The sequence below is a fragment of the Mobula birostris genome, chromosome 28, assembly GCF_030028105.1.
Source record: "Mobula birostris isolate sMobBir1 chromosome 28, sMobBir1.hap1, whole genome shotgun sequence".
Classification (NCBI taxonomy): Eukaryota; Metazoa; Chordata; class Chondrichthyes; order Myliobatiformes; family Myliobatidae; genus Mobula; species Mobula birostris.
In genome coordinates this window covers 11,841,199-11,865,496 of record NC_092397.1, presented here as the reverse complement: position 1 = coordinate 11,865,496, position 24,298 = coordinate 11,841,199, and the positions used below count along the sequence as shown (strand labels likewise).

The 24,298-nt window shown below is 50.3% G+C and overlaps 1 protein-coding gene across 2 annotated transcripts in view; it reads left to right on the top strand.

The window, feature by feature from the left end:
* LOC140189267 (pecanex-like protein 3) overlaps positions 1 to 24,298 on the top strand; it is a 122,196-nt gene that overhangs the window by 73,264 nt on the left and 24,634 nt on the right. For both annotated transcript variants that reach the window (XM_072245962.1, XM_072245961.1), the window contains exons 20-26: positions 3,983 to 4,133; positions 11,224 to 11,365; positions 12,728 to 12,905; positions 14,760 to 14,868; positions 19,452 to 19,581; positions 20,653 to 20,711; positions 23,299 to 23,514. In XM_072245962.1, the coding sequence (XP_072102063.1) occupies positions 3,983 to 4,133; positions 11,224 to 11,365; positions 12,728 to 12,905; positions 14,760 to 14,868; positions 19,452 to 19,581; positions 20,653 to 20,711; positions 23,299 to 23,514 (985 nt within the window). The remainder of the gene's footprint in view (positions 1 to 3,982; positions 4,134 to 11,223; positions 11,366 to 12,727; positions 12,906 to 14,759; positions 14,869 to 19,451; positions 19,582 to 20,652; positions 20,712 to 23,298; positions 23,515 to 24,298) is intronic.

Sequence of the window (24,298 nt, the reverse complement as noted above, 5' to 3'; positions counted from 1 at the left end):
TTGAAAAGGAAAACCGGAGATATCAAAGGTAGAAATAGAGCTACTTCCAAAGATGCAAACAAAGGAGTCGCTGTTTAGTGCTTTCGTCACTTCGCTCTGCTCCTTGAATGATTCTAAGATCAATCTACCCTTCCCTCTTACATAGCCCTCCATTTTTCACAAGAACATAAGAAGCAGGAGCAGGAGTCGGCCATCTGTCCCGTCAAGCCTGTTCCGCCATTCAATAAGATCATGACTGATCTGACCACGGACTCATTTCCACCTACCTGCCTTTTCTCCATGACCCTCAATTCCCCTTCTATGCAAAAATCTATCCAGCCTTGTCTTAAATATATTTACTGCTTCACTGGGGCAGAAAATTCCCCATATTCACCACCCTCTGGGGAAAAACAGTTCCTCTTCATCTCCATCCGAAATCTGCTCCCCAAATCTGGAGACTATGTCCCCGAGTTTGAGTTTTCAATCATCCATGTGTCTATCTAAGAGCTTCTTAAATGCCCCCAATGAATCTGCCTCTACAAACACCCTGGCAGTGGGTTCCACGCACCCACCGTTCTTTGTGTGGGGGGGAAAGCTTCCAACATCCCCTCTTTACTTTCTTCCAATCGCCTTATAATAATCCCTCGTATTGGTTATTTCCACCTGGGAGAAAAGTGTCTGGCTTTCCACTGGATCTATGCCTCTTGTACACCTCTATCAAGAAGGCACCTCTCATCCTCCAAAAAGAAAAGCTCGAGCTCACTCAACCTATCCCCATAGGACACCCTCTCTAATCCCGGTAAATCTCCTCTGCACCCCCCCACCCCCCCCCAATCCAGGCAGCATCCCGGTAATTCTCCTCTGCACCCCCCCACCCCCCCCCCAATCCAGGCAGCATCCCGGTAAATCTCCTCTGCACCCCCCCACCCCCCCCCCCCCAATCCAGGCAGCATCCCGGTAAATCTCCTCTGCACCCCCCCCACCCCCCCCCCCAATCCAGGCAGCATCCCGGTAAATCTCCTCTGCACCCTCTCTAATCCAGGCAGCATCCCGGTAAATCTCCTCTGCACCCTCTCTAATCCAGGCAGCATCCCGGTAAATCTCCTCTGCACCCTCTCTAATCCAGGCAGCATCCCGGTAAATCTCCTCTGCACCCTCTCTAATCCAGACAGCATCCCGGTAAATCTCCTCTGCACCCCCCCACCCCTCCCCAATCCAGGCAGCATCCCGGTAAATCTCCTCTGCACCCTCTCTATTCCAGGCAGCATCCCGGTAAATCTCCTCTGCACCCTCTCTAATCCAGGCAGCATCCCGGTAAATCTCCTCTGCACCCTCTCTAATCCAGACAGCATCCCGGTAAATCTCCTCTGCACCCCCCCACCCCTCCCCAATCCAGGCAGCATCCCGGTAAATCTCCTCTGCACCCTCTCTAATCCAGGCAGCATCCCGGTAAATCTCCTCTGCACCCTCTCTAATCCAGGCAGCATCCTGGTAAATCTCCTCTGCACCCTCTCTAATCCAGGCAGCATCCCGGTAAATCTCCTCTGCACCCTCTCTAAAACTTCCTCATCCTTCTCGTAATGAGGCGACCAGACTGAACACAATACTCCAGAGTGTGGTCTAACCTGAGTTTTCTAGGGTTGCAAATATTACCTTGCTGCCTTTGAACTCAATCCCCGAACTCATGAAGGCCAACACACCACATGCTACCTTAACAACCCTGTCAACGTGGCATGGATACGGTCTCTGGAACAAGTCTACGTTGGGCTTACTGGGATACTCGTTTGCTCTGCTCGTCATAAAACATACAACATAGAATAGTACAGCACAGTACAGGCCCTTCGGCCCACGATGTTGTGCCAACCCTCAGACCCTGCCTCCCATATAACCCCCACCTTAAATTCCTCCATATACCTGTCTAGTAGTCTCTTAAACTTCACTAGTGTATCTGCCTCCACCACTGACTCAGGCAGTGCATTCCACGCACCAACCACTCTCTGAGTAAAATACCTTCCTCTAATACCCCCCTTGAACTTCCCACCCCTTACCTTAAAGCCATGATGGTGGCGGTGGGGATAATTGGGGAATGAGGCTGGGGTCATGGTCCCTATGTGTCTCCCAGAAGCACTGACAGCAGTGCTTTGTAGAGTTATGGAACAAATCAGGCCCTTCGGTCCGACGAGTCCATGCTGACCTCAGTGCCTAACCAGCATGCCTCAGTGTCCTGCGTTTGACCACATCCCCTCTAAACCCCACCCCAGCAGGTACCAATCTAAGTGTTTTTTAAATTATTCTATTGCCTCAACCTATCGTCCCTCTAATTGCAGCCAGTTTCCCATCCTTCAGCAATGTAGGTTGTGTTTTCAATGGCCTGAGCCCGGTCTGAAATTCCAGCCGCAGCAGGTGGGGACAACCGGACTGTCCCACAAACCGTGTCAGTTCAAAGTAAATTCTGTCATCAAAATACACGTATGTCACCACATACAACCCTGAGATTCATTTTCTTGCGGGCATAGTCAGCAAATTTATTGAATCGTAACTATAACAGGATCAATGAAAGATCAACCAGTGTGCAGAATACAACAAACCGTGCAAATGTAAATAATTAGCAATAAATAACAAAAGCCTGAGATAACAAGATTAAAAGACCTTAAAGTGAGATCATTACTTCTGGAAACTTCTCAATAGATGAGCGTGGTTATCCTCTTTTGTTCGGGAGACTGATGGTTGAGGGGTAGTAACTGTTCTTGAACCTGGTGGTGTGAGTCCTGAGGCTCTTGCACCTTTTTCCTAATAGTAGCAGTGAGAAGAGAGCACGGCCTGGGTGGTGGGGATCTCTGGTAATGGATGCTGCTTTCCTACGACAGTGTTTCATGTGGATGTGCTCAATAGTTAGGAGGGCTTTACCCGTGATGTACTGGGTTGAATCCACTGCCTTTTGTAGGATTTGTAGGATAGGTCTCGGGGAGGAGGGAACATTTGGCCCTTGTTCCCCTTGGCCCTCTGGTCATGATGAGCAGCCTTTGAGCTCTAGCCCCGATGATGTTGCCAGGTAACATGCATTTGCTCTCCCGTTGTGGTCCTGGCCTTGGAGACTTGGGGGCTCCCACCCCACTCTCCCTCCCGCTCCCTTTACTACTGATGCTGATTAACCCACTGAGAGCAGCGAAGCGTGGACGCGGCCCAGCTCGCCATGGACGCCAGTCTTCCCTCTGTGGACTCTGTCTGCGCTTCCTGCTGCCTCAGTAAAGCAGCCAGCACAATTGGAGACCCTCACCCACCCCAGGCCTTCTCCCCTCTCCCATTGGGCACAAGCTCCAGGCTCAAGCACAGAGAGAGCCTGTCTGAGATGTCGAGGTGTTGGGATGGAAGGTAGTTTTTGATGGGCTCTGGATCATGGTCTCTGGGGGGTGTTTGCAATTGCTTGAATGGTAGGTGGTTGGCGGGGGTGGGGTTGATACCTTTGCTGGAGCAAGCTGGGGGAAAATTAATGCTTGTGTGTGGGAGGTGGTTCTTTGGGCTTCTAACTTTTTTTTCTGTCATTCATTCTTTGAGTTTTTCTCTGTTTCGCGGATGTCTGTGAAGAGTAAGAATTTCAGGTTGTATTCTATATACGTTCTCTGATATTAAATGGAATCAGTGAACTGTTATCAGGCTATTGAATGGCTCTCTAGTACAATGAGATGGATTCTTGGCCACGCAGTCAACCTTGCAACTTGGAGTCTACCATTTTATTCTGTATTTTCTTAGTGTATTACCTCAATGCATTGTGTAGTGATTATACAAGACGAGCTTTTCACTGTACCTTAGTACGTGTGACAATAATGAGCCAATTTTACTAGGAATTCCAAGAGCGGACATCTGCAGCCCACTCTGCGATTGGTACCTGCTCCGTGTTGGATCACAGCGCTCCTCCGCTCAGGCGGTTGATCAGTTTTCTCTCCCTTCCCGCCCGCCTCATGCTCTCTCTCTTTCTCTCTCTCTCTTTGCTCCCTCGGTGTAGCCGGTCCTGAGTTACGTGCTGTACGCCCTGGCTGGCCTGGTTGGCTTCCTGACGCACTACCTCCTGCCACAGCTCCGCAAGCAGCTGCCCTGGTGCTGCCTCTCGCACCCGGTCCTCAAGTCCCGGGAGTACAGCCAGTTCGAGGTTCGAGGTGAGTGACCATCCGCACTCTGGCCGGGGGGAGAGGGTTTCCACTCCGAGACGCCTCTTGGTAGCATGTGGGTGGGGTGTCTGTTGGAGAGAGAGTGTGTCTGTCTGTCTTTTGGGCGTTGTGCATGTGTCTAGATAAGGGATATGTCTGACATTGTGTGTCTGTGTTTGTGTGTCGGGAGTTTTGTGTGTGTGTGTGTGTCTGGACAAGAGGTGTTTCTGACACTATTTGTGTGTTGGGAGTTTGTGTGTGTGTCTGGACAAGAGGTGTTTCTGACAATATTTGTGTGTCTATTGGGAGTTTTGTGTGTGTGTGTCTGGACAAGAGGTGTTTCTGACAATATTTGGGAGTCTTTTTTGTGTGTGTGTGTGTCTGGACAAGAGGTGTTTCTGACAATATATGTGTGTCTGTTGGGAGCTTTGTGTGTGTGTGTGTCTGGACAAGAGGTGTTTCTGACAATATTTGTGTGTCTATTGGGAGTTTTGTGTGTGTGTATCTGGACAAGAGGTGTTTCTGACACTGTCTGTGTGTCTGTTAGTAAAGGGATGTTTATGACGTTTTACTTGTCAGTCGGAGCATGTGTGTGAATGTTATCCAGTGGTGTCATTTATTGTATTGGTGCTCCTGGTGTGGTGAGACCGGACACAGCTTGGGCAGTGGGGGGGGGGGGGGGGGCGGCGCGGGGTGGTCGGTTGCTTTGTCGAACACCTTTGCTCAGTCTGCCTGCTCTGCCGAAGCAGCTGGGATCGCCCGGTGGCCATCAATTTCAGTTCCACTCCCACTTCCCATTCTCACACTGACATGTCTGTCCATGGTCACGTTGAGACCAGACACTGGCTGAAGGAGCCAAAGCTCATGGTACGTTCCAACCTGATTTCTCGATGTGGCCTTGTCACCCCTTCTTTCTCCCCTCCCCACCCATCACCTTCCTCCTCTCATTCCCATCCCCTTCCCTCATTCCTTATTCCCGTTCTCTCCGATCTTTTCTTCTTCACCCCTTTTTCCTTCCTCCCCTGTCACCTCCCAGATTTTCACGTTATTCCTTTTTGCCCTCTTCCCCTGACCTCCCTCCCCACCCCTCCTGGTTTGAGCTATCGCCTGCCTGCTGTCACCCCCTCCCCTCCCCTCCCTCCCACCTTCTCATTCTGGCTCCTGCTCCTTCCCTTTCCCGTCCCGATGAAGGATCTTGGCCCGAAATCTCAGGCAACGCCTGCGGAGGTTTGTCTCCCTCCACGGATGCTGTCCGACCTGCCGAGTCCCTCCAGCGATTTGTGCGTGCTGATCCAGATGGCCTGCGTCTGCAGTCTCCTTTACATGGCTGTGTGTGTGTGTGTGGGGGGGTGTATGGGGGTGTTAGGTCTGTGGGAGGGGCTGCACCCTCGTGTGGGTGGGGTGTGTTCTGGGCATGGTGATGAAGGTGTGTATCCATGGGGGTCTGGAGGTGGGGGGACTCGATCTCTTTTGGCCATAATGAGCAGGGCGGTGTGGGTCATGGTGTGAAGGGCTTAATGATGTAGGCTGAGCGTCTGTTATGGAGAGAGTGTTATTTCTTCACGATGGTGCTGTGGAGAACAGGTCATTGCTTTGATCTTGAGTGCTAATTAGACCACAAGATACAGCAGCAGAATTGGGCCGTTCGGTCCATCAAGTCTGCTCCCCCATTTCATCATGGCTGAACCAATTTTCCCCTTCAGCCCCAATCTCCTGCCTTCTTCCCGTATCTCCTCATGCCCTGACTAATCAAGAACCTATCAACCTCTGCCTTGGGCATACAAAAAGTCTTGGCCCTCACAGTTGCCCGTGGCAAAGAATTCCACAGATTCACTGCTCTCTGGCTAAAGAAATTCCTCCTCATCTCCATTCTAAAAGGATGCCCCTCTATTCTGAGGCTGTGTCCTCTGGTCTTAGACTCTCCCCACCATAGCATCCTCTCCACATCCACTCCATCAATGCCTTTCACCATTCATTAGCTTTTAACGAGGTCGCCCCTCATTCTTCTGAATTCCAATGAATACAGGCCCAGAGCCATCAAACGCTCCTCTTAGATAGATAGATAGATAGATAGATGGATAGATATACTTTACGGATCCGGAGGGAAATTGGGTTTCGTTACAGCCGCACCAACCAAGAATAGAGCGTAAATATAGCAATACAAAAACCACAGACAATCAAACAACAAAATGCAAACTATGCCAGAGAGCTGCACGTTGGATGGCCACAGGCAGGAACGACCTCCCGTGCCGCCCAATGTTGTATCTCGGTGGAATATGGCCGAAGTCCAACAGCAAAAAGTTCAATATCCGGTCTACAAACATGTTCCTCGATCGTAATATGACCCGGATTGCACCATCTGTTGTTAACCAGAACAGTAAGCACCCAACTCCTTTACGCTTACCGCTCTCAGTGCACCTCCGGTCAGCCTGAACGGTCTGGAAGCCGTCCATGGAGAAGTTTTGATCAGGTATGTCCTCGTGCAGCCCGGTTCCAGTGAAACATATAACACTGCACTCCTGAAATGTTCTCTGACGCCCGGCTAGCGCCGTGAACTCTTATGACAATTCATGATGGTCTGGAGAACAGGACGTTGGGTTGACTCTGAGCGTTAATTGCTGCTGATCTAATTGAGAACCAGAATGCCCTGGGGACCCTTGGACTGTCTGTGTGGAGTTCTGCACGTTCTCTCTGTGACCACGCCAAGTGCCAGTCTTCTCCCACAAGCCACAGATGCTGGTGGGTCAGTGTGCGGGTGAAGCAGGGGGGTGTGGAAGCTGATGGGAATGTGGGGAGAATAGAACAGAATCAATAAAAATAAGTCGGCGGGGCTTGCTGGGCCGAAAGGCCTGTTTCTGTGCCAGTGACTTGGGGCCCTTTCACCCCTTTCAGGTTTTATAATGCACCATAAATCTTCGGTCACCAATTCTTCAGCCTTTAGGGATTACTTTACCAAAACTTCCCTTAAATTACTCAATCAAGTCGTCGCTTAAACTCCTCTGTGGTCGAAGTGACAAACCCCATCTTCTGTAGCCAAACAAGATTCGTCCTGTTAAACCTCCCAAGTTTAGTTTTTATTTTCATAGGCACTCGCACCCGGGGTGCACAGTAGCATAGCTGTTAGCATAATCATTTTACAGTGCCGGATGCAAGATTATTTATAGCGATCTTGTTCATGGCCTTGCGTGTTACACGCTTGGGCGATCATGGCTCTCCACATCGAACGATCCCATGCAGCGTCAATGATATCTGGCACACTTAGATCTGTTAGTCCTTTCACATATTTTCTTCTTTGCCTTCCTCTTCTGCGTTTCTGAGGCATACAGCCTTGTAATGTAAGGCATTCTATTTCTCCCTTTCTGATGACATGGCCCAGGAATTTAAGTTTCCTCTCATTTCATGTTCTCATGAAAGATCTTTTTGTTTGGGCACTTTGGAGTACTGTCTCATTAGTTACCCGATCTCTGTATGATATTTTCAGCATTCTTCTAAGAAACCACATTTCTGTTGCTTTGAAGTTTCTTTGGAGTTCTGGTGTTATAGCCCGTAGTCGATAGCAATACAGCGTGGAATTGGCTCTTGGTGCCGCGCCACCCAGCAATCCCCCAATTTATTCCTAGCCTAATCACAGCACAATTTAGCAAGACCAATTAAATCTACCATCCGGTAGGTCTTTGGACTGTGGGAGGAAACCAGGGCACCCGGAGGAAACCCACGCAGTCACGAGAGGGAGCGGACAAACTCCTTACCGGCAGTGGCGGGAGTTGCACCCCAGTCACCGGTACTGTAAGGCGCTGTGCTGACCGCTACGCTACCGCATCACCTCGAGATCGGGGTTTGATTCCCGCCGCTGCCTATGAGGGGTTTGTACGAGCTCCCCCGTGGGGTTTCTTCCCACAGACCAGAGGCGTACAGGTTGGGGCTAGTGAGTTGCGGGCTGCCCCCAGCACACGCTAACTGATTTGACTTGATGCAAATGGCGCATTTCACCGTGCAGATAAAGCCAATCTTTAATCTCCACCCAGGCTATAACATGCCGTGAAAATGAGCTTTTAGCGCCAACATCACTGTGAAGTACAAACATAAACCTGGCTTAAATTCTCCATGATAAAAATAAACCTTATTACATCAGTGCTTGTTGATGGAGTTGGGGGGGTGCGGGGAGGTGATGAGAGATGGGCAAGAGTGGATTTGGGAGGCAGGACAGAGATATGTCTCTACCAAAGGAGGTGAAAGTCACTCCTTCCCTCCGCTATCCTGCAGGTCACTCTTGGGCAAGGTGCTTAGTGCCTTGATCAAGGTGACGTGAAGCCGTGAGAGCGGGTGGTGGCTGGTCGTACGAGCAGCCGGTGCAGATCACAGTCCTGGTTATGCGGCCACTGATGCCAGGCAGACATTCTCTGAAGAGTATTGATCATTTAGGTTCTTGACTGGTCAGGGCATGAAGGGATGCGGGGGGGGGGGGGGAGCGGGAGGCAGGAAATTGGGGCTGAGAGGGAAAGTGGATCAGCCATGATGAAATGGTGGAGCAGACTCGATGGGCCAAATGGCCTAATTCAGCTCCTATATCTTATGGTCTTGTGGATAGTGGCTGGTGTCACCTGTGTCGTGAAGACGCTGCCCAGAAGAAGGCAATGTCGAACCACTTCTATATAAACATTTGGCAAGGAGGATCATAAGACCGTGATTGCCCGTGTCATATGACAGGACACAAGATGATGAGTCAAGTGTATGATATCTCTGACTGCACGGGAACATGATGTGTGGCTTTCAAAGTTCAAAGTAAATTTATTATCAAAGTACATGAACAGCCCTGTATATTTAAGGTGGAGGTTGACAGGTTCTTGATTGGTCAGGTCACAAAGGGATACGGGGAGAAGGCAGGAGATTGGGGCTGAGAGGGAAAATGGATCAGCCATGATGAAATGGGAGAGCAGACTCGATGGGCCAAATGGCCTAATTCTGCTCCTATGTCTTATGGTCTTGTTCATTTTCTTGCGAGCATTCCCGGTAAATCCAAGAACCGTGATAGAAGCGATGAAAGACTGCATCCAACCAGATGGACGGACAGCCCAACGTGCAAACACAACCCTGCAAATACAAAAGAGAAAAGAAATAATAAATCGGCAATAGATATCGAGAAAAGAGATGAGGGGCCCTTGAAAGGGAGTCCATAGGTTGGAGGAACAGTTTAGTGATTGGGGCGAGTGAAGTTATCCCTACTGGTTTAGCCTCTGTATGTCCGAGGTTTCTGGGCACTTGCCTTCCCAATTAATCGCTCCGTGGAGATTGGAGCTCCCCCCCTCCCACCACCACCACATGTTAGGACTGCCAGGTCAGGCCTGCCAATTTTTAAAAAAACTAACTTATTGTTCCGCTAAGTTAAAAAACTTGAGCGTTTAGCAGCTGTGTAGTTCCCAGCTCGAAAAGGGGGAAGTTTAAGTCAGCGTGCGATTTCTGCACAGTTCCTGTTGCCGGTTCTCCCCCCCCATGTTCCTGTCTGTGGCTGTGGCAGCCAGCCATCCCTGGCTGGGAACGGAGTTGAAACTTCCCCCTTCAGTGAGCTGAGGGTGGGGGGGGGGGGGGAGTGGGGGTGAGGTGTAGTCACCCGAGGGGGCTCCAGGCCACCCTCCCCGTATTTCTCCTGCTGCCTGACTTGCAGCAACTTTTCAACAGCGAGGTCTGTCCGCCCGTAGCGCGCGAGGGTAGGGGCAACACTTCACTCTCCTTCCTCGGTGACCAGGCAGAGAGGTGAAAGCTTTTAGACCACACTGACAGTGAGATTCCGGGTGCAAAAATTTGGCCATTCAGCCCATCGCAGCTGCTCTGCCCTTCAATCCTGGCTTCTAACTTTTTTTTTCTCTCTACATCACGAGAATCACAGGGCGCCACAGTGCAGAAACGGGCCGTTCGGCTCCCGTAGTCCTTGTTATTCTGCTTAGCCCCATCGACCTGCACCTGGACCACAGCCCTCCAACCTCTCATCTGCCTGCTTATCCAAACTTCTCTTAATTGTTGCAGTCGAACCCACATCGACCACTTCTGCTGGGAGCTCGTTCCACGCTCGCACCACCCTCTGAATGAAGAAGTTCTCCCTCAGGTTCCCCTTCAATATGTCACCTTTCACCCTTAACCTACAACCTCCAGTTATGGTCTCACCCAACTTCATTCTCTTCCTCCCTCCCGATAATCCTTTACCTTATTAGCCAATCTCTACCTTCATATAGACCGAATGACTTGGCCTCCACAGTCGCCTGTGGTGGTGAATTCAATGCTTCCTCCAGTCTGTGAAGAAATCCCTCTGCAACTCAGCTTTAAAGGAGCGTCCCTTTATTCCGAGGCTGTCTGCTCAGATCTCAGACTGTCTTGCTAACAGAAACATGCACGTCTGCTCTATCCAGAGCTTTCGGTATCTAGTAGGTTTCAGTAAGAACCCCCCCAGACTCCGGTGAGTACAGACCCAGAGACATCAAATGCTCCTCGTACATTAACTCATTCCTGGGATTGTTATTCTGAACCCTGTCCCGGTCCAGCGCTTCCTTCCTCTGCTACAGAGCCCAAACCTGCTGTCGATACTTGCCTTGAAACCCTGTGCCATTCCCTTTCACCCAGGGGCAGCCTCTCGGTTGAGATACTCTACCACTTGCCTCCTTGTTTCTGCGCCTCTCACCCAATTCCCACGACAGCCGCGCCCTTGAGGATTCCGTGATTCCTCCGCCGATCCCGGCCTCGTGCAGAATCCCTGCTCTCCATCGCTCCGCCAGTGGCGGCCGTCTCCGTGATCTGGACCACCCCCTCCCAGGCTGCTTAAGTCACTTGTTGTCATCTGTCCCACATGTCTAATGTCCCCTTCCCTTGCACAGCTCCTGTTTACTATGTTAACGATGCTGTAGAAATGCATCATGCAACTCGAGGAACCCTGGCGAAAGCCCGCCGGAGGGGTCCGGAGACTCGTTCAAGTTGACAGTAAACGTGACCCGACTGTACCGTGGATATGTGATTGACCGACTATACTGTGCTTGCATTAATCCCCCCCCCCCAACTCCCAAATTACTCTCCTCACCGTCCCCCCCCCAACCACCTCCACCCTGTTTCACAGACGCGGCGCAGCTGATGTGGTTCGAGAAAGTCTACGCCTGGCTCCAGTGCACAGAGAAATACTTCATCTACCCGGCCGTCATCCTCAGTGCCCTCACCACGGACGCCAGCGCCGTCAGCAGCCGCCACAAGCTGGGCAAATTGTGAGTAGGAGCCGGGCTGGGGGTGGCGGGGGGTGGGTGCCTGATGTATCGAGGGAGGAGGAAGAGTCCCAGCAGGCGCGTAAACGGAGGCAGATCGTCCCCCAGGCCAGCGCGTCCTTCTTGTGGGCCAGCCGTCGCTATTGTGGAGTGACCAGTCCCTGAGCTTACGGTCCAGGTTCACCATACTGTGCGTCTCAGCCAAGGCTCACAAGGTCAAGTTCTTCATGTCTCCCGCACCGGTCTCCCCCTCCGTGGGTTTTTTTTTTAGATTATGAGGACACTCAGTCCTCGTTTATTGTCATTTAGAAATGTTGCATTAAGAAATGATACAACGTTCCTCTAGAATGATATCACAAGAAAACACAGGACAGACCAAGACTAAAACTGACAAAACCACATAATTATAACATATAGTTACAACAGTGCAAAGCAATACCATAATTTGATAAAGAGCAGACCATGGGCACGGTAAAAAAAAAAGTCTCAATGTCCTGATAGACTCATCATCTCACGCAGACGGCAGAAGGGAGAAACTCTCCCTGCCATGAACCTCCAAGCGCCGCCAACTTGCCGATGCAGCACCATTGGAAGCATCTGACCGCAGCGGACTCTGAGTCCATTCGAAAACTTTGAGCCTCCGACCAGCCCCTCCGACACAGCCTCTCCGAGCACCATCCTCTGCCGAGTGCTTCAACCCCGCCCCGGCTGCCAAGCAACAAACAAAGCTGAGGATTCGGGACCTTCCCCTCCGGAGATTCTGGATCACACAGTAGCAGCAGCAGCGAAGCGGGCATTTCAGAAGTTTCACCAGATGTTCCTCCGTGCTCTCGCGTCTGTCTCCATCAAATCAGGATTGTGCACGGCACCCTACTTGACAAATAACAAACATCACCACCGGAGTGGCCGCTGCGTGCTGCATCGCACCGTCATCTTCTTCTCCCGTTTGAGACCCTTTCTGCGGACTTGCAACACTCTTTCACACTAGATGTCAAACCAACCAGCAGGAGATGGGCAGAGCAAGTTCCCCTGAGCCCGAGTCTACCCGACGAACCATTGTAACCAAAACACTGAGTCATCCATCTCCTCTGTCGTTGGTCTCCGTGGGATCTTTCTGAAAACATATTGCCCAGCCGTGGTTCATGAATTATGGTGACCTGAAGGACCTTTGTCGTCCACAAGAGACCGTGGGAGTGCATTACTGCATTCACCTTGCGTTGTGCCTGGTGTAACCGCGTGGCCAGTGTTCCTTCACTTGACACCTCTCGCCTTGGGCGTGGCGCAGACGAGGTTGAGGCTGGTGGGGATGAATGATTTGCTGTGGCCTCCTGTTTAATTCCCTTCTGTCTCCCCCGTCCTTCACAGCACTGACCCGCTCTTCATAACAGTGGCGGGCATGAAACTTCTCCGCTCCTCCTTCTGCTGCCCGTGTCATCAGTACGTGACCCTCAGCTTCACCGTCCTCTTCTTCCGCTTCGACTACAGCCGCTTTTCCGAGACCTTCCTGCTCGATTACTACTTCATGTCCATCCTCTGTAGCAAGGCAAGTATCTCCCCACCCGCGTTGCGCCACCCCTTCCCCTGGTCTCCCGTTTAAATGAGGTCCAGGATCGAGTGCGCCAGGGGATAGGGCTCTGAGGGGAATCGAGATCGGGAGGGAGCGTCTTCACCCAGAGGGTGGGGAGACCACGGAATTCTCCGCCACAGAGACAGTCATTTAATAGGGTCAGACCGCACATGGAATACTGTAAACGGCTTTGGGCCCCTGGCACTTGAGAGGGCCCAGAGGAGGTTCACAATAATCCCTGGCTTGAAAGGGTTAACATGAGAATTTGATGGCTCTGGAGTTCAGAAAGATGAAAGAATCTCATTGAAACCTATCAAATATTGAAAGGCCTAGATAGAGTAGATGTGGAAAGTATGTTTTGCATATTGGGGCAGTCTAGAACCAGAGGGCACAATCTCAGAATAGAGGGTCATCTGATTAGAGTGGAGATGTGGAAGAATTTCATTAGCCAGATGGTGGTGAATCTGTGGAATTTATTGCCACAGATGCTGTGGAGACCCAGGACACTGGCTATATTTAAAGCGGAGGTTTATAGTTCCTTGATTAGTAAGTGCTGATAGATTCTTGATTGGTGAAGGTGTCAAAGGTTACAGGGAGAAAGTTGGAGAAGGGGGTTGAGAGAGCAGTTAAATCAGCCACGATTGAATGTTAGGACTGACTCAATGGGCCGAATGGTCAGCTTGCGCTCCTGCCTTCCACACCCCTTTATATTGTGGTCGGGGTTTTCAGCTTTTAAGGAATAACTTCAGGGGCATGGCCTTGTGAGCAGAAATTGAGTGTGCAGTGTTGTATTGTTTAGAAGGCAGGAGAGGAGATTCCACAGAATCATGCTGAACTTTGAAAGGGCTTGGAGGGTGTGTCCACGGCTGGGGGGTGTCCAGGACGAGGAGGCACGGAGTGAGAACAAGGAGCCCAGCCACAGGGTTGGGTTGGAAAATCAGAATCAAGTTTATTATCACCGACTTGCGCTCAGTGGCCACTCGTACACCTCGTTAACGCAGGTATCTAATCAGCCAATCATGTGGCAGCGGCTCAGTGCACAAGAGCATGCAGGCATGGCCAAAAGGCTCAGCTGCTGTTCGCACCAAACATCAGAATGGGGAGGAAATGTGATCTAAGTGACTTTGACCGGGGGAAGATTGTTGGTGCCAGACGGGGTGGTTTGAGTATCTCAGCAACGGCTGATCCCCTGGGATTTTCACGCACAGCAGTCTCTAGAGCTTACAGAGAATGGTGCGGAAAATAGAGGAAAAAAAACATCCAGGGAGTGTTGCCTGGTCAGAGGAGAATGGCTAGACTGGTTCAAGCTGACAGGAAGGTGATGGTAACTCAGATAACCACACGTTACGACGGTGGTGTGCGGAAGAGCATCTCTGAACGCACAACACCTCGAACTTTGAAGTGGACGGGCTACAGCAGCAGAAAACACAAATGTACTTTCAGGGGCCACTTTATTAGGCACAGAAGGTGGCCACTGAGTTTATACAGTGAAATTTGTTTTACTGCTGCAGTACAGTGCAAAACATTAAAAAAAAATTATTAGTTACAGAAGAAATATAAATAGTGCAGAAAGGGAGCAACATACTGAAGTATTGTGCACCACCTTGGTGAACGATGGAGTAGGATTGAGAGGGTGGGTGGCCTCCGGTTCTTCTGAAACATCATTTTCAAAGGCGTGTGCTGTCAATATTTCTTTACCTGTGGAACATCTCCGCGCCAGCGTTAAAAGTCAGCCTTGCGCGAATTTTCCGTTCGCTCGGCGTGAGGAAAGCCCGTAGGCACGCCTGTGTTGTAGGCGCGCCTCTGACTCTGTCTCCTCTGTTCTTCCAGCTCTGGGACCTGCTGTACAAGCTGCGCTTCGTGCTGACGTACATCGCCCCCTGGCAGATCACGTGGGGATCCGCCTTCCACGCCTTCGCCCAGCCCTTCGCTGTTCCTCGTATCCTTTCTTTTTAACCTGTCTGATAGTGGGGGGCACAGCGCCGGTTAACGGGCGGCCACGTGACCACATCCGCTCAAAGACCGTTCGTGGGGAAAAGTGAGCAGAGCCGTTATAAGCCGGCTGGGGTGGTTTTAACATGGGTGTCAGTGAAAGTCTGTAGGCAAATTATCGATGACTGGTTAAATTGGCGCGGCTGTTTTAAAATAAGTAATGACATAAGCGTGGCACCGTGACGTAGCTGGTAGGGCCGTTGCCTCAGCGACTGCAGTTCACCCGTCTCCAGTGGCCTGTGATGCTGTCTGAATGTGTAGTTGGTACATTCTTGCTGTGACCCACAGGGATTTCCTCTGAATGCTCTGGGCCCCAAAGGTATGTGTATAGTCATACACTTTGGTAGAAAAATAAAAGTGTAGACGATTTTCTAAACGGAGAGAAAATTCAGAAATCTGAGGGACTTGGGAGTCCTCATGCAGGATTCCCCAAAGGGCGATTTACAGGTTGAGTCAGAGGTGAGGAAGGCAACTACAATGTTCGAGAGGACTAGGATACAAAAGTGAGGATGTAATGTTGAGGCGTTGTAAAGCACCCGTGAGGCCTCACTTGGAGTATTGCGAGCAGTTTTGGGCCCTTCATCTTAGAAAGGACGTGCTGATGTTGCAGAGGGTCAAAGGAAGTTTGCAAAAGTGATTTCGGGAATGAGTGGCTTATCATATGAGGAACGTTTGATGGCTCTGGGTCTGTAGTCACTGGAATTCAGATGAATGAGGGGCGATCTTATTGAAACCTACTGAATGTTGAAAGGCCTGAACAGAGTGGATGTGGAGAGGATGTTTCCTATGGCGAGGAGTCTAAGACCAGAGGGCACAGCCTCAGAATAGAGGGGCGTCCTTTTAGAACGGAGATGAGGAATTTCTTTAGCCAGAGAGTGGTGGATCTGTGGAATTTGTTGCCACAGGCAGCTGTGGAGACAAAGTCGTGCAGAGGATGATAGATTCTGGATTAGTCAGGGCGTGAAGGAGTACGTGGAGAAGGCAGGAGATCAGGGCTGAGATGGGAAAATGGATCAGTCATGATGAAATAAGGGAGCAGACTCAATGGGCCAAATGGCCTCATTCTTTTCCTGTGTCTCATGGTCATACCGATTGCTGATTTAATTGGCCGTTGTGAATTGTGCGTAGGTGAGGGGGTAGAAATTGGGGCGCGTCAGATGATGGGGGACTGTGGGAGAGGAAAATAAAATGGGATTATATCTGGGTTAGATTAGCCGTAGTTTTATTTGTCACCTGCACATAAAAACGTTGTGAAATACGTTGTTTTGCGTCATCGTCCAACACAATTGGAGTATGTGCCGTGGGGGTGGCCTGCAGGTGCGACCATCCCTCTGGCGCCAACATCGCATGCCCACAACTCACTAATCCTAACCTACACGTCAAGTTTATTGTCATTTAACTATATACATTTATACCATCAGATGAAACGATGTTTCTCCAAATCAGGGTGTAAAGCACAGTAGTACACATAACACATATATAACATGCAGTAACTTAGGAAAGTAAAGATGAAATCTACAGATGAATTATGCATAAATAAATAAAGTGCATAAATCTAATATTGTCGGGTACAGAACAAGTTAGCCGGTGACACTTCGAATGCGATGCGGCAGGGAGTTCAGAAACCTGATGGCCTGAGGGAAGAAACTGTTTCCCATCCTGACAGTTCTTGTCTGTACGCATCGGAGTCTCCTGCCTGATGGTAGAAAGTCAAAGAGGATGCTGGATGGATGGGTGGGATCCTTGATAATACTAAGGGCCCTGCATAGGCAGCGCTCCTGATAAATGCCCCGATGGACGGTAGGGAGACCCCTATGATCCTCTCGGCCATTCTCACAGTCCTTTGTAGGGACTTCCGGTCCGATGCTCGGCTGCTCCCAGACCAGATAAAGACGCAGCTTGTCAGGACACTCTCCATGGTGCTCCTGTAAAGTTCGGTTAAGATGGGGGAGGTGGTGTCTCGCTTGCCTCAAACTCTGAAGGAAGTGGGGGCACTTCCTAATGTTGAGAACGTGTCTTCAGGCTCCTGTACCTCCTGAGGTCCAGTCTGTTGCCCTTTGCACAAGTGCACGTTTGGACTGGTGCAATGGAAAAGCCTGCTCGCAGTGGCATCACAGACACGTAGCATCAGATGAGCAGCATTTGCAAAGTGAGCATTAAATTACACAACTTACACAAGAACAACCACAATGAGAAGGAAAACCAGTATTCTGGTGCACAATGGTCCTCGTGTTGCAAAGCTAGTCATAGTCATACTTTATTGACCCCGAGGGAAATTGGTTTTTGTTACAGTTGCACCAACCAAGAATAGAGTATAAATAAAGCAATATAAAGCCATAAATAATTAAATAGTAATATGTAAATGCCAGGAAATAAGTCCAGGACCAGCCTATTGCCTCAGGGTCCTGCAGTGATTAGGGTTGTGCCCATTGACTGGAATGGTTGAAGGGAAGTCACTGTTCCTGAACCTGGTGGTGTGGGACTTCGGGCTTCTGTACCTCCTGCCCGATGAGAAGCTGGCATGGCCCAGATGGCCTGAGGAAGCCCATCCTGTAAATACTCCCGATGGTGCGGGGGGTGGCCTTGCCCTTCCTCTGAAACATCAATGCCTTTGAACAGAAAATTCTACAAAGGGTAATGAATCACGGGTGATGCCCTCCCAACCGATGAAACACTGTCGTAGGAAAGCAGCGTCTATCATCAGAGACCCCCACCACCCAGGCTGCTGTCAGGTAGGAGGTACAGGAGCCTCAGGACTCACACCACCAGGTTCAGGAACGGTTATTAACCCCTCAACCATCAGGAAGGAGATACAAGAGCCTCAGGAATCACACCACCAGGTTCAGGAACAGTTATTACCCCTCAACCATCAGGAAGGAGATACAAGAGCCTCAGGAATCACACCACCAGGTTCAGGAACAGTTATTACCCCTCAACCATCAGGAAGGAGGTACAGGAGCCTCAGGACCCACACCACCAGGTTCAGGAACAGTTATTACCCCTCAACCATCAGGAAGGAGGTACAGGAGCCTCAGGACTCTCACCACCAGGTTCAGGAACAGTTATTGCCCCTCAACCATCAGGAAGGAGGTACAGGAGCCTCAGGACTCACTCCACCAGGTTCTCGAACAGTTATTACCCCTCAACCATCAGGAAGGAGATAGAAGAACCTCAGGAACCACACCCACAGGTTCAGGAACAGTTGTTACCCTTCAACCATCAGGAAGGAGATACAAGAGCCTCAGGACCCACACCATCAGGTTCAGGAACAGTTATTACCCCTCAACCATCAGGAAGGAGGTACAGGAGCCTCAGGACCCACAGCACCAGGTTCAGGAACAGTTATTACCCCTCAACCATCAGGAAGGAGGTACAGGAGCCTCAGGACTCACATCACCAGGTTCAGGAACAGTTATTACCCCTCAACCATCAGGAAGGAGGTACAGGAGCCTCAGGACCCACACCACCAGGTTCAGGAACAGTTATTACCCCTCAACCATCAGGAAGGAGGTACAGGAGCCTCAGGACCCACACCACCAGGTTCAGGAACAGTTATTACCCCTCAACCATCAGGAAGGAGGTACAGGGGCCTCAGGACTCACAGCACCAGGTTCAGGAACAGTTATTACCCCTCAACCATCAGGAAGGAGGTACAGGAGCCTCAGGACTCTCACCACCAGGTTCAGGAACAGTTATTGCCCCTCAACCATCAGGAAGGAGGTACAGGAGCCTCAGGACTCACTCCACCAGGTTCTCGAACAGTTATTACCCCTCAACCATCAGGAAGGAGATAGAAGAACCTCAGGAACCACACCCACAGGTTCAGGAACAGTTGTTACCCTTCAACCATCAGGAAGGAGATACAAGAGCCTCAGGACCCACAGCACCAGGTTCAGGAACAGTTATTACCCCTCAACCATCAGGAAGGAGGTACAGGAGCCTCAGGGCTCACACCACCAGGTTCAGGAACAGTTATTACCCCTCAACCATCAGGAAGGAGGTACAGGAGCCTCAGGACCCACACCACCAGTTTCAGAAACAATTACCACCCCTCAACCATCAGGCTCCTGAACAAAAGGGGATAACTACACTCACCTATTGAGCACATCTACATGAAATGCTGTCGTAGGAAAGCAGCATCCATCATCAGAGACCCCCACCACCCAGGCCATGCTCTCTTCTCGCTGCTGCCATCAGGTAGAAGGTACAGGAGCCTCAGGACTCGCACCACCAGGTTCAGAAACAGTTACCACCCCTCAACTCTTGCACAAAAGAGGATATCTGTTGAGACGTTCCCACAACCAATGATTTCACTTTAAGGACTCTATCTCATGTTCTCGTTATTTATTTATATTTGCATTTGCAGCTTGTTGTCTTCTGCACTCTGGTTGATCTTTCACTGATCCTGTTTACAGTTACTATTCTATGGATTGGCTTGAAGGAAAATGAATCTCAGAGTTGTATGCGGTGAACTCTGATAATAACATTTACGTGGAACTTTCAGCTTCCTTAGCCGTTCCCTCCTCTCAGATTCTGCCATGCTCTTTGTGCAGGCTGTGCTCTCGGCCCTGGTCTCCACTCCTCTGAACCCCCTCCTCGGCAGTGCCGTCTTCATCACCTCCTACGCCAGGCCAGTGAAATTTTGGGAGCGCGATTACAAGTAAGGACCTCGTTGTAAAGACGTCGGGATGTGTTTTCATTGTAGTGAAGGAGGGATGAGCCTGCATCTGGAATGGGTTACAGGGAGTAAAGGTGTTGTATTAGATTTAATTCCTTCATCCTCGTGGTTGGTGAAGATTGCAGACTGCTCAGGACCAGTGCTGGTGGAATCCACTAGCACTGCCTTCCATCCTGAAAAGAACCCATTCTTCTCAGTGGGGAAGGGTTTCTGACCAAAATGTCGGCTCCTTATTCATCTTCATAGCTGCTGCCTGACCTGCTGAGTTCCTCCGGCATTTTGTGTGTGTATTACTCTGGATTTCCACCTACTGCCTGTTAGGCTGCTGGTGTTTAGGGCTGGAATGAAGGCCCTCCATCTCTGGCAGTGTTCAGGGCTTCCTTCACCGTGCAGGTAGCTCGGTGTTCACAGCTGTCAGTCACGTAAGTTCCTGGTGGAGGCTCAGGAATACCATCGCACTCAGGTGTAGAAGGGTCCTTCATTGCTGTTTCCGTAACCATTTTGTCTGACCAGTCAGAGTTGTTAGCCCTGAACCTGGAGGACCGGTGGACCACTCTTAGTCTGACCTTTACCCTTTGACCCATCTGGCATGGGTGACCCTACCAAGAGCCAAAGCATAAAGCCCTGACTCCAGCCAGCATAGCCCCCGGGTCACTGAGGCAGGTAAGCCCCCAAACCTTACGACAAGGTTGTGGCCCTCATGGTCTAGATTTCCAGCATCCGCAAAATCTCTTATGTCTATAACCTGTTTCTCCCTACTTTTTTTCGTGGGGAGGGTGCTAATAACTAGTCCTCAATCTGTGGTATGTACATTAATTTTGTTTAACAAACTTTAGGGCATTGCCTTACTGAAGGTCTTCAGAATCCAGATGCTTTATGGGTGGGATTGGATGCAAATATAGGTCTAATGTGAAAGGGGTTGACACAGATTTGATGGGATTGTTTCCCTGCCAAATCTCTGTGACAGATTTGGGTTCTTTGGCTGTGGATACCAGCAACAGCCTTGGTGTGAGACTGTCCACTGACTCGCGTCTCTCCGTCTCTCCCACTCAGCACCAAGCGGGTCGATCACTCCAACACTCGGCTGGCAACCCAGCTGGACCGGAACCCAGGTAACGTTCGCAAACCTCCGCTGGGGGGGGGGGGGGGGGTGTCAACGTCTGTGTGCCTCCGCTGAGGTGGTGCGGGAGAAATGCTCTTGTAGCTCGTATTCCCCCCACCCCCTTCCCGGCCCCGTCTTTGAAACACCTCCAGCAGTTCACGTGCCTGCCCAGTCCTGATATTCTGAAATCTGCTCAGCCCTGTGGACCTCGCTGATAAAGGTGAAAAAGGCCCAGCAGAGAACGTACTTCTTGTGGCGGCTGGTAAAATTCCATCTTCCCCAGAACGTACTGGTGCAATTCTAGACAGAGTATCATCCCATCAGCCATTACTGTCGGGTTCGGTGCAGCGTCCTCTTGCAGTGTGCGAAAACTACAGTGAGCAGGCAGGACAGCAGAGAAGGGTCATTGGCTGCAGCTTAGCATCACAGCAGGACTTGTATGTGCCCAGGACAAAAAAAACAGGCACCACCCCACCTGCAAGCTCCCTTCTGGCGAGTGCTGTTAAAACGAAAAAAAATCTTCATGCCATCTGAAAAATTTCTCCCCCCAGGCAGTTAATCCAAAGTTCAAAGTACATGTATTATCTAACTGTATATATACTATATACAGTACAACCTTGAGATTCGTCGTAAGACAAAGGAGCAGAATCAGGCCATTCAGCCCATTGAGTCTGCTCCTCCATTCCATCACGGCTGATCACTCAACCCCATACCCCTGCCTTCTCACCACAGCCTTTGATGACCTGACTGATCAGGAAACAATCGGCTTCTACTTTAAATATACCCACGGACTTGGCCTTCCCTGCCGTCTGTGGCAGAGCATTCCACAGATTCACTACTCTCTGGCTAAAAAAAATCCCTCTTTACCTCTGTTGTAAAGAGTTGCCCTTCAATTTTGAGGCTGTGCCCTCTAGTTCTGTCCATATCCACGCGCTCTGTCCAATGGCTACACATCCTTTCTGAGATATGGGGCCCAAAACTGTTGACAATACTCCAAGTGTAGCCTGGCTAGTGTCTTATAAAGCCTCAGCATTATCTCCTTGCTTTTATATTCGATTCCCCTTGAAATAAATGCCAACATTGCATTTGCCTTCTTTAACACAGACTCTACCTGTAAATTAACCTTCTGGGAGTCTTGCAACAGGACTCCTAAGTCCCTCTGCACCTCTGATGTTTGAACCTTCTCCCCATTTAGATAATAGTGTGAACTATTGTTTCACCAAAATGTATGCGTACATTTCCCAACAGTGTTCCATCTGCCACTATTTTTGCCCGTTCTTCCAATTTGTCTAAGTCCAATCGCATTGCTTCCTCAGCACTAACTACCCTTCCACCTATCTTCGTATCATCTGCAAACTTTGCCACAAAGCCATCAATTCCATTACCCAAATCATTGACAAACAATGTGAAAAGCAGTCGTCGTCTTGCAGTCAGCCACAAAACAAAGAAACCTAGTTTAGAAAAAAGACCACCAAACACCCAGTGTGCAGGAAAAAGACAATTCATGCAAACAACATTCAGAACTGAAGTTTACGAAAGGGAGTTCACAAGCACGAAGCCACAGCCTCTATGTAGGGCAGAGACGGGTAAACCTCGTGAGCAGTGGGCTGAACACTGGCCTGCCTCTCTCCTCCGGCCCTGACACCCTGACTTTTCGAATCGCCTTCCGAGTGTGCCCCAGCAGCCAAGCATTCCCCGCTCTCGGGGCCCGGCGCCCTGCCGCCTCCATTCGTCCCGGACACGCCAGGCCACCACCGTCCTGCACCAGACTGCAGTTCACACTGCAAAAAAAAAAAAAAAAAAAAATGCCAGGTCTTGCAGGCAGTTCAAAAGCTCAACTCCAAAAGGGAAGTAACAGTGATCATTTTCGAGAAAGTGTGTAATCTAAAAGCTGAGTTTGCTGCCAGCAAGTCGTCGCTGTACTTCACCAGAAGAACCATCAACCATTCTAGTTACCCTATCCACCACCCCCCCCATCTATTAGCTCTATCACTATACTGCAGTATAAACACCTTAAGCCACTTTTTTTATCATGCTGTTTACATTGTATAGACATGTTGGTATTTAGGCAAATTTTATTCCACGTTTATACTTTAACCTCTTAACTCTATATGTAATTTTTGAAAAATTACATTTAAATTTGTTTTTACATACAGCTGGAATATTTTAATATAATTTGTTTTTGATAATTGAATTTGAACAGTAGAGCACAAACAATCGGAGCAGGTTCCACCATTGAATAACATCGTGACTGATCTGGCCATGGACTAGTCTCCTTTTTCCCCGTAACCCTTAATTCCCCAACTATGCAGAAAAATTTGCACTCTGACCAACACACCGCAGCTAATTCCGAATACATTAAATGTTTTCTGCTGAATGAAGTTGATCCCTGATAGCCCCAAATCTTCCCGGACATCCCTGCCACCCCCCCCCCCCCCGGCATTGTGGGAGTGAGGAAGAGCCATGCCAATGTAGGTATGGCTTTCTTATACACAGTCTGAATGGGGAAGGGGAGGGTTTTTGGAGGGGGGAGCGAGGGAGGAGGTGACGGACGGAAGGTCGGACCGCAGCCTAACCCGTAGGGTCTTGCGTTGCAGGTGCGGACGACAACAACCTCAACTCTATCTTCTACGAGCACCTGACCCGCTCGCTGCAGCACAGCCTGTGTGGGGACCTGCTCCTGGGACGCTGGGGTAACTACGCCATGGGCGACTGCTTCATCCTGGCTTCGGACTACCTCAACGCCCTGGTGCACCTCATCGAGATCGGCAACGGAATCGTCACCTTCCAGCTGCGGGGGTTGGAGTTCCGAGGTACCAGGGGATGTTCTTGGTAGCGGCAGAGTCTAGGACCAGAGGGCACAGCCTCAGAATACAGGACCAGAGATGAGGAATGTCTTCAGCCAATGGGTGGTGAATCTGAGGAATTCGTTGCCACAGACAGCTGTGTGGGAGGGTGGGGGTGGCGTCATTGGGACTGCACGGTAGCATAGTGGTTAGCGTTATGCTATTTTAGCGCCAGCTGTAAGAGCGAATCTTCGATTCCTGCTGCTCTCTGTAAGGAGTTTGTATGTTCTCCTCATGACCACGTAGGTTTCCTCAGGGTGCTCCGGTTTCCTCCTACATTCCAACGATGCATTGCACACTTGGGGTTAGTGAGTTCAGGGCAAGCTCTGGTGGCGCCAGAGGCGTAGTGACATTGCGGGCTGAGGAAGTAGTCACTGTCGTGTTTCCTTTGCAATTACGTTGGTATGTAATGTGTCTGATGTGGTGTGGGCGCGTGGCCAAGTGGTTAGGGCATTGGACGAGCGATCTGAAGGTTGTGAGTTCGAGCCTTGGCCGAGGCAGCGTGTTGTGTCCTTGAGCAAGGCACTTAACCACACAATGCTCCAGTCCACTCAGCTGAAAATGGGTACTGGCAAAATGCTGGGGGTTAACCTTGCGATAGACTGGCGTCCTATCCGGGGGGTGGGTGGGGGGGAGTCTTGTACTCTCAGTCGCTTCACGCCACGGAAACCGGCATAAACACCGGCCTGATGGGCCACAAAGGCTCGGGACAGACTTTAACTTTAACTACGTATGATGTGGGAGTAAACTG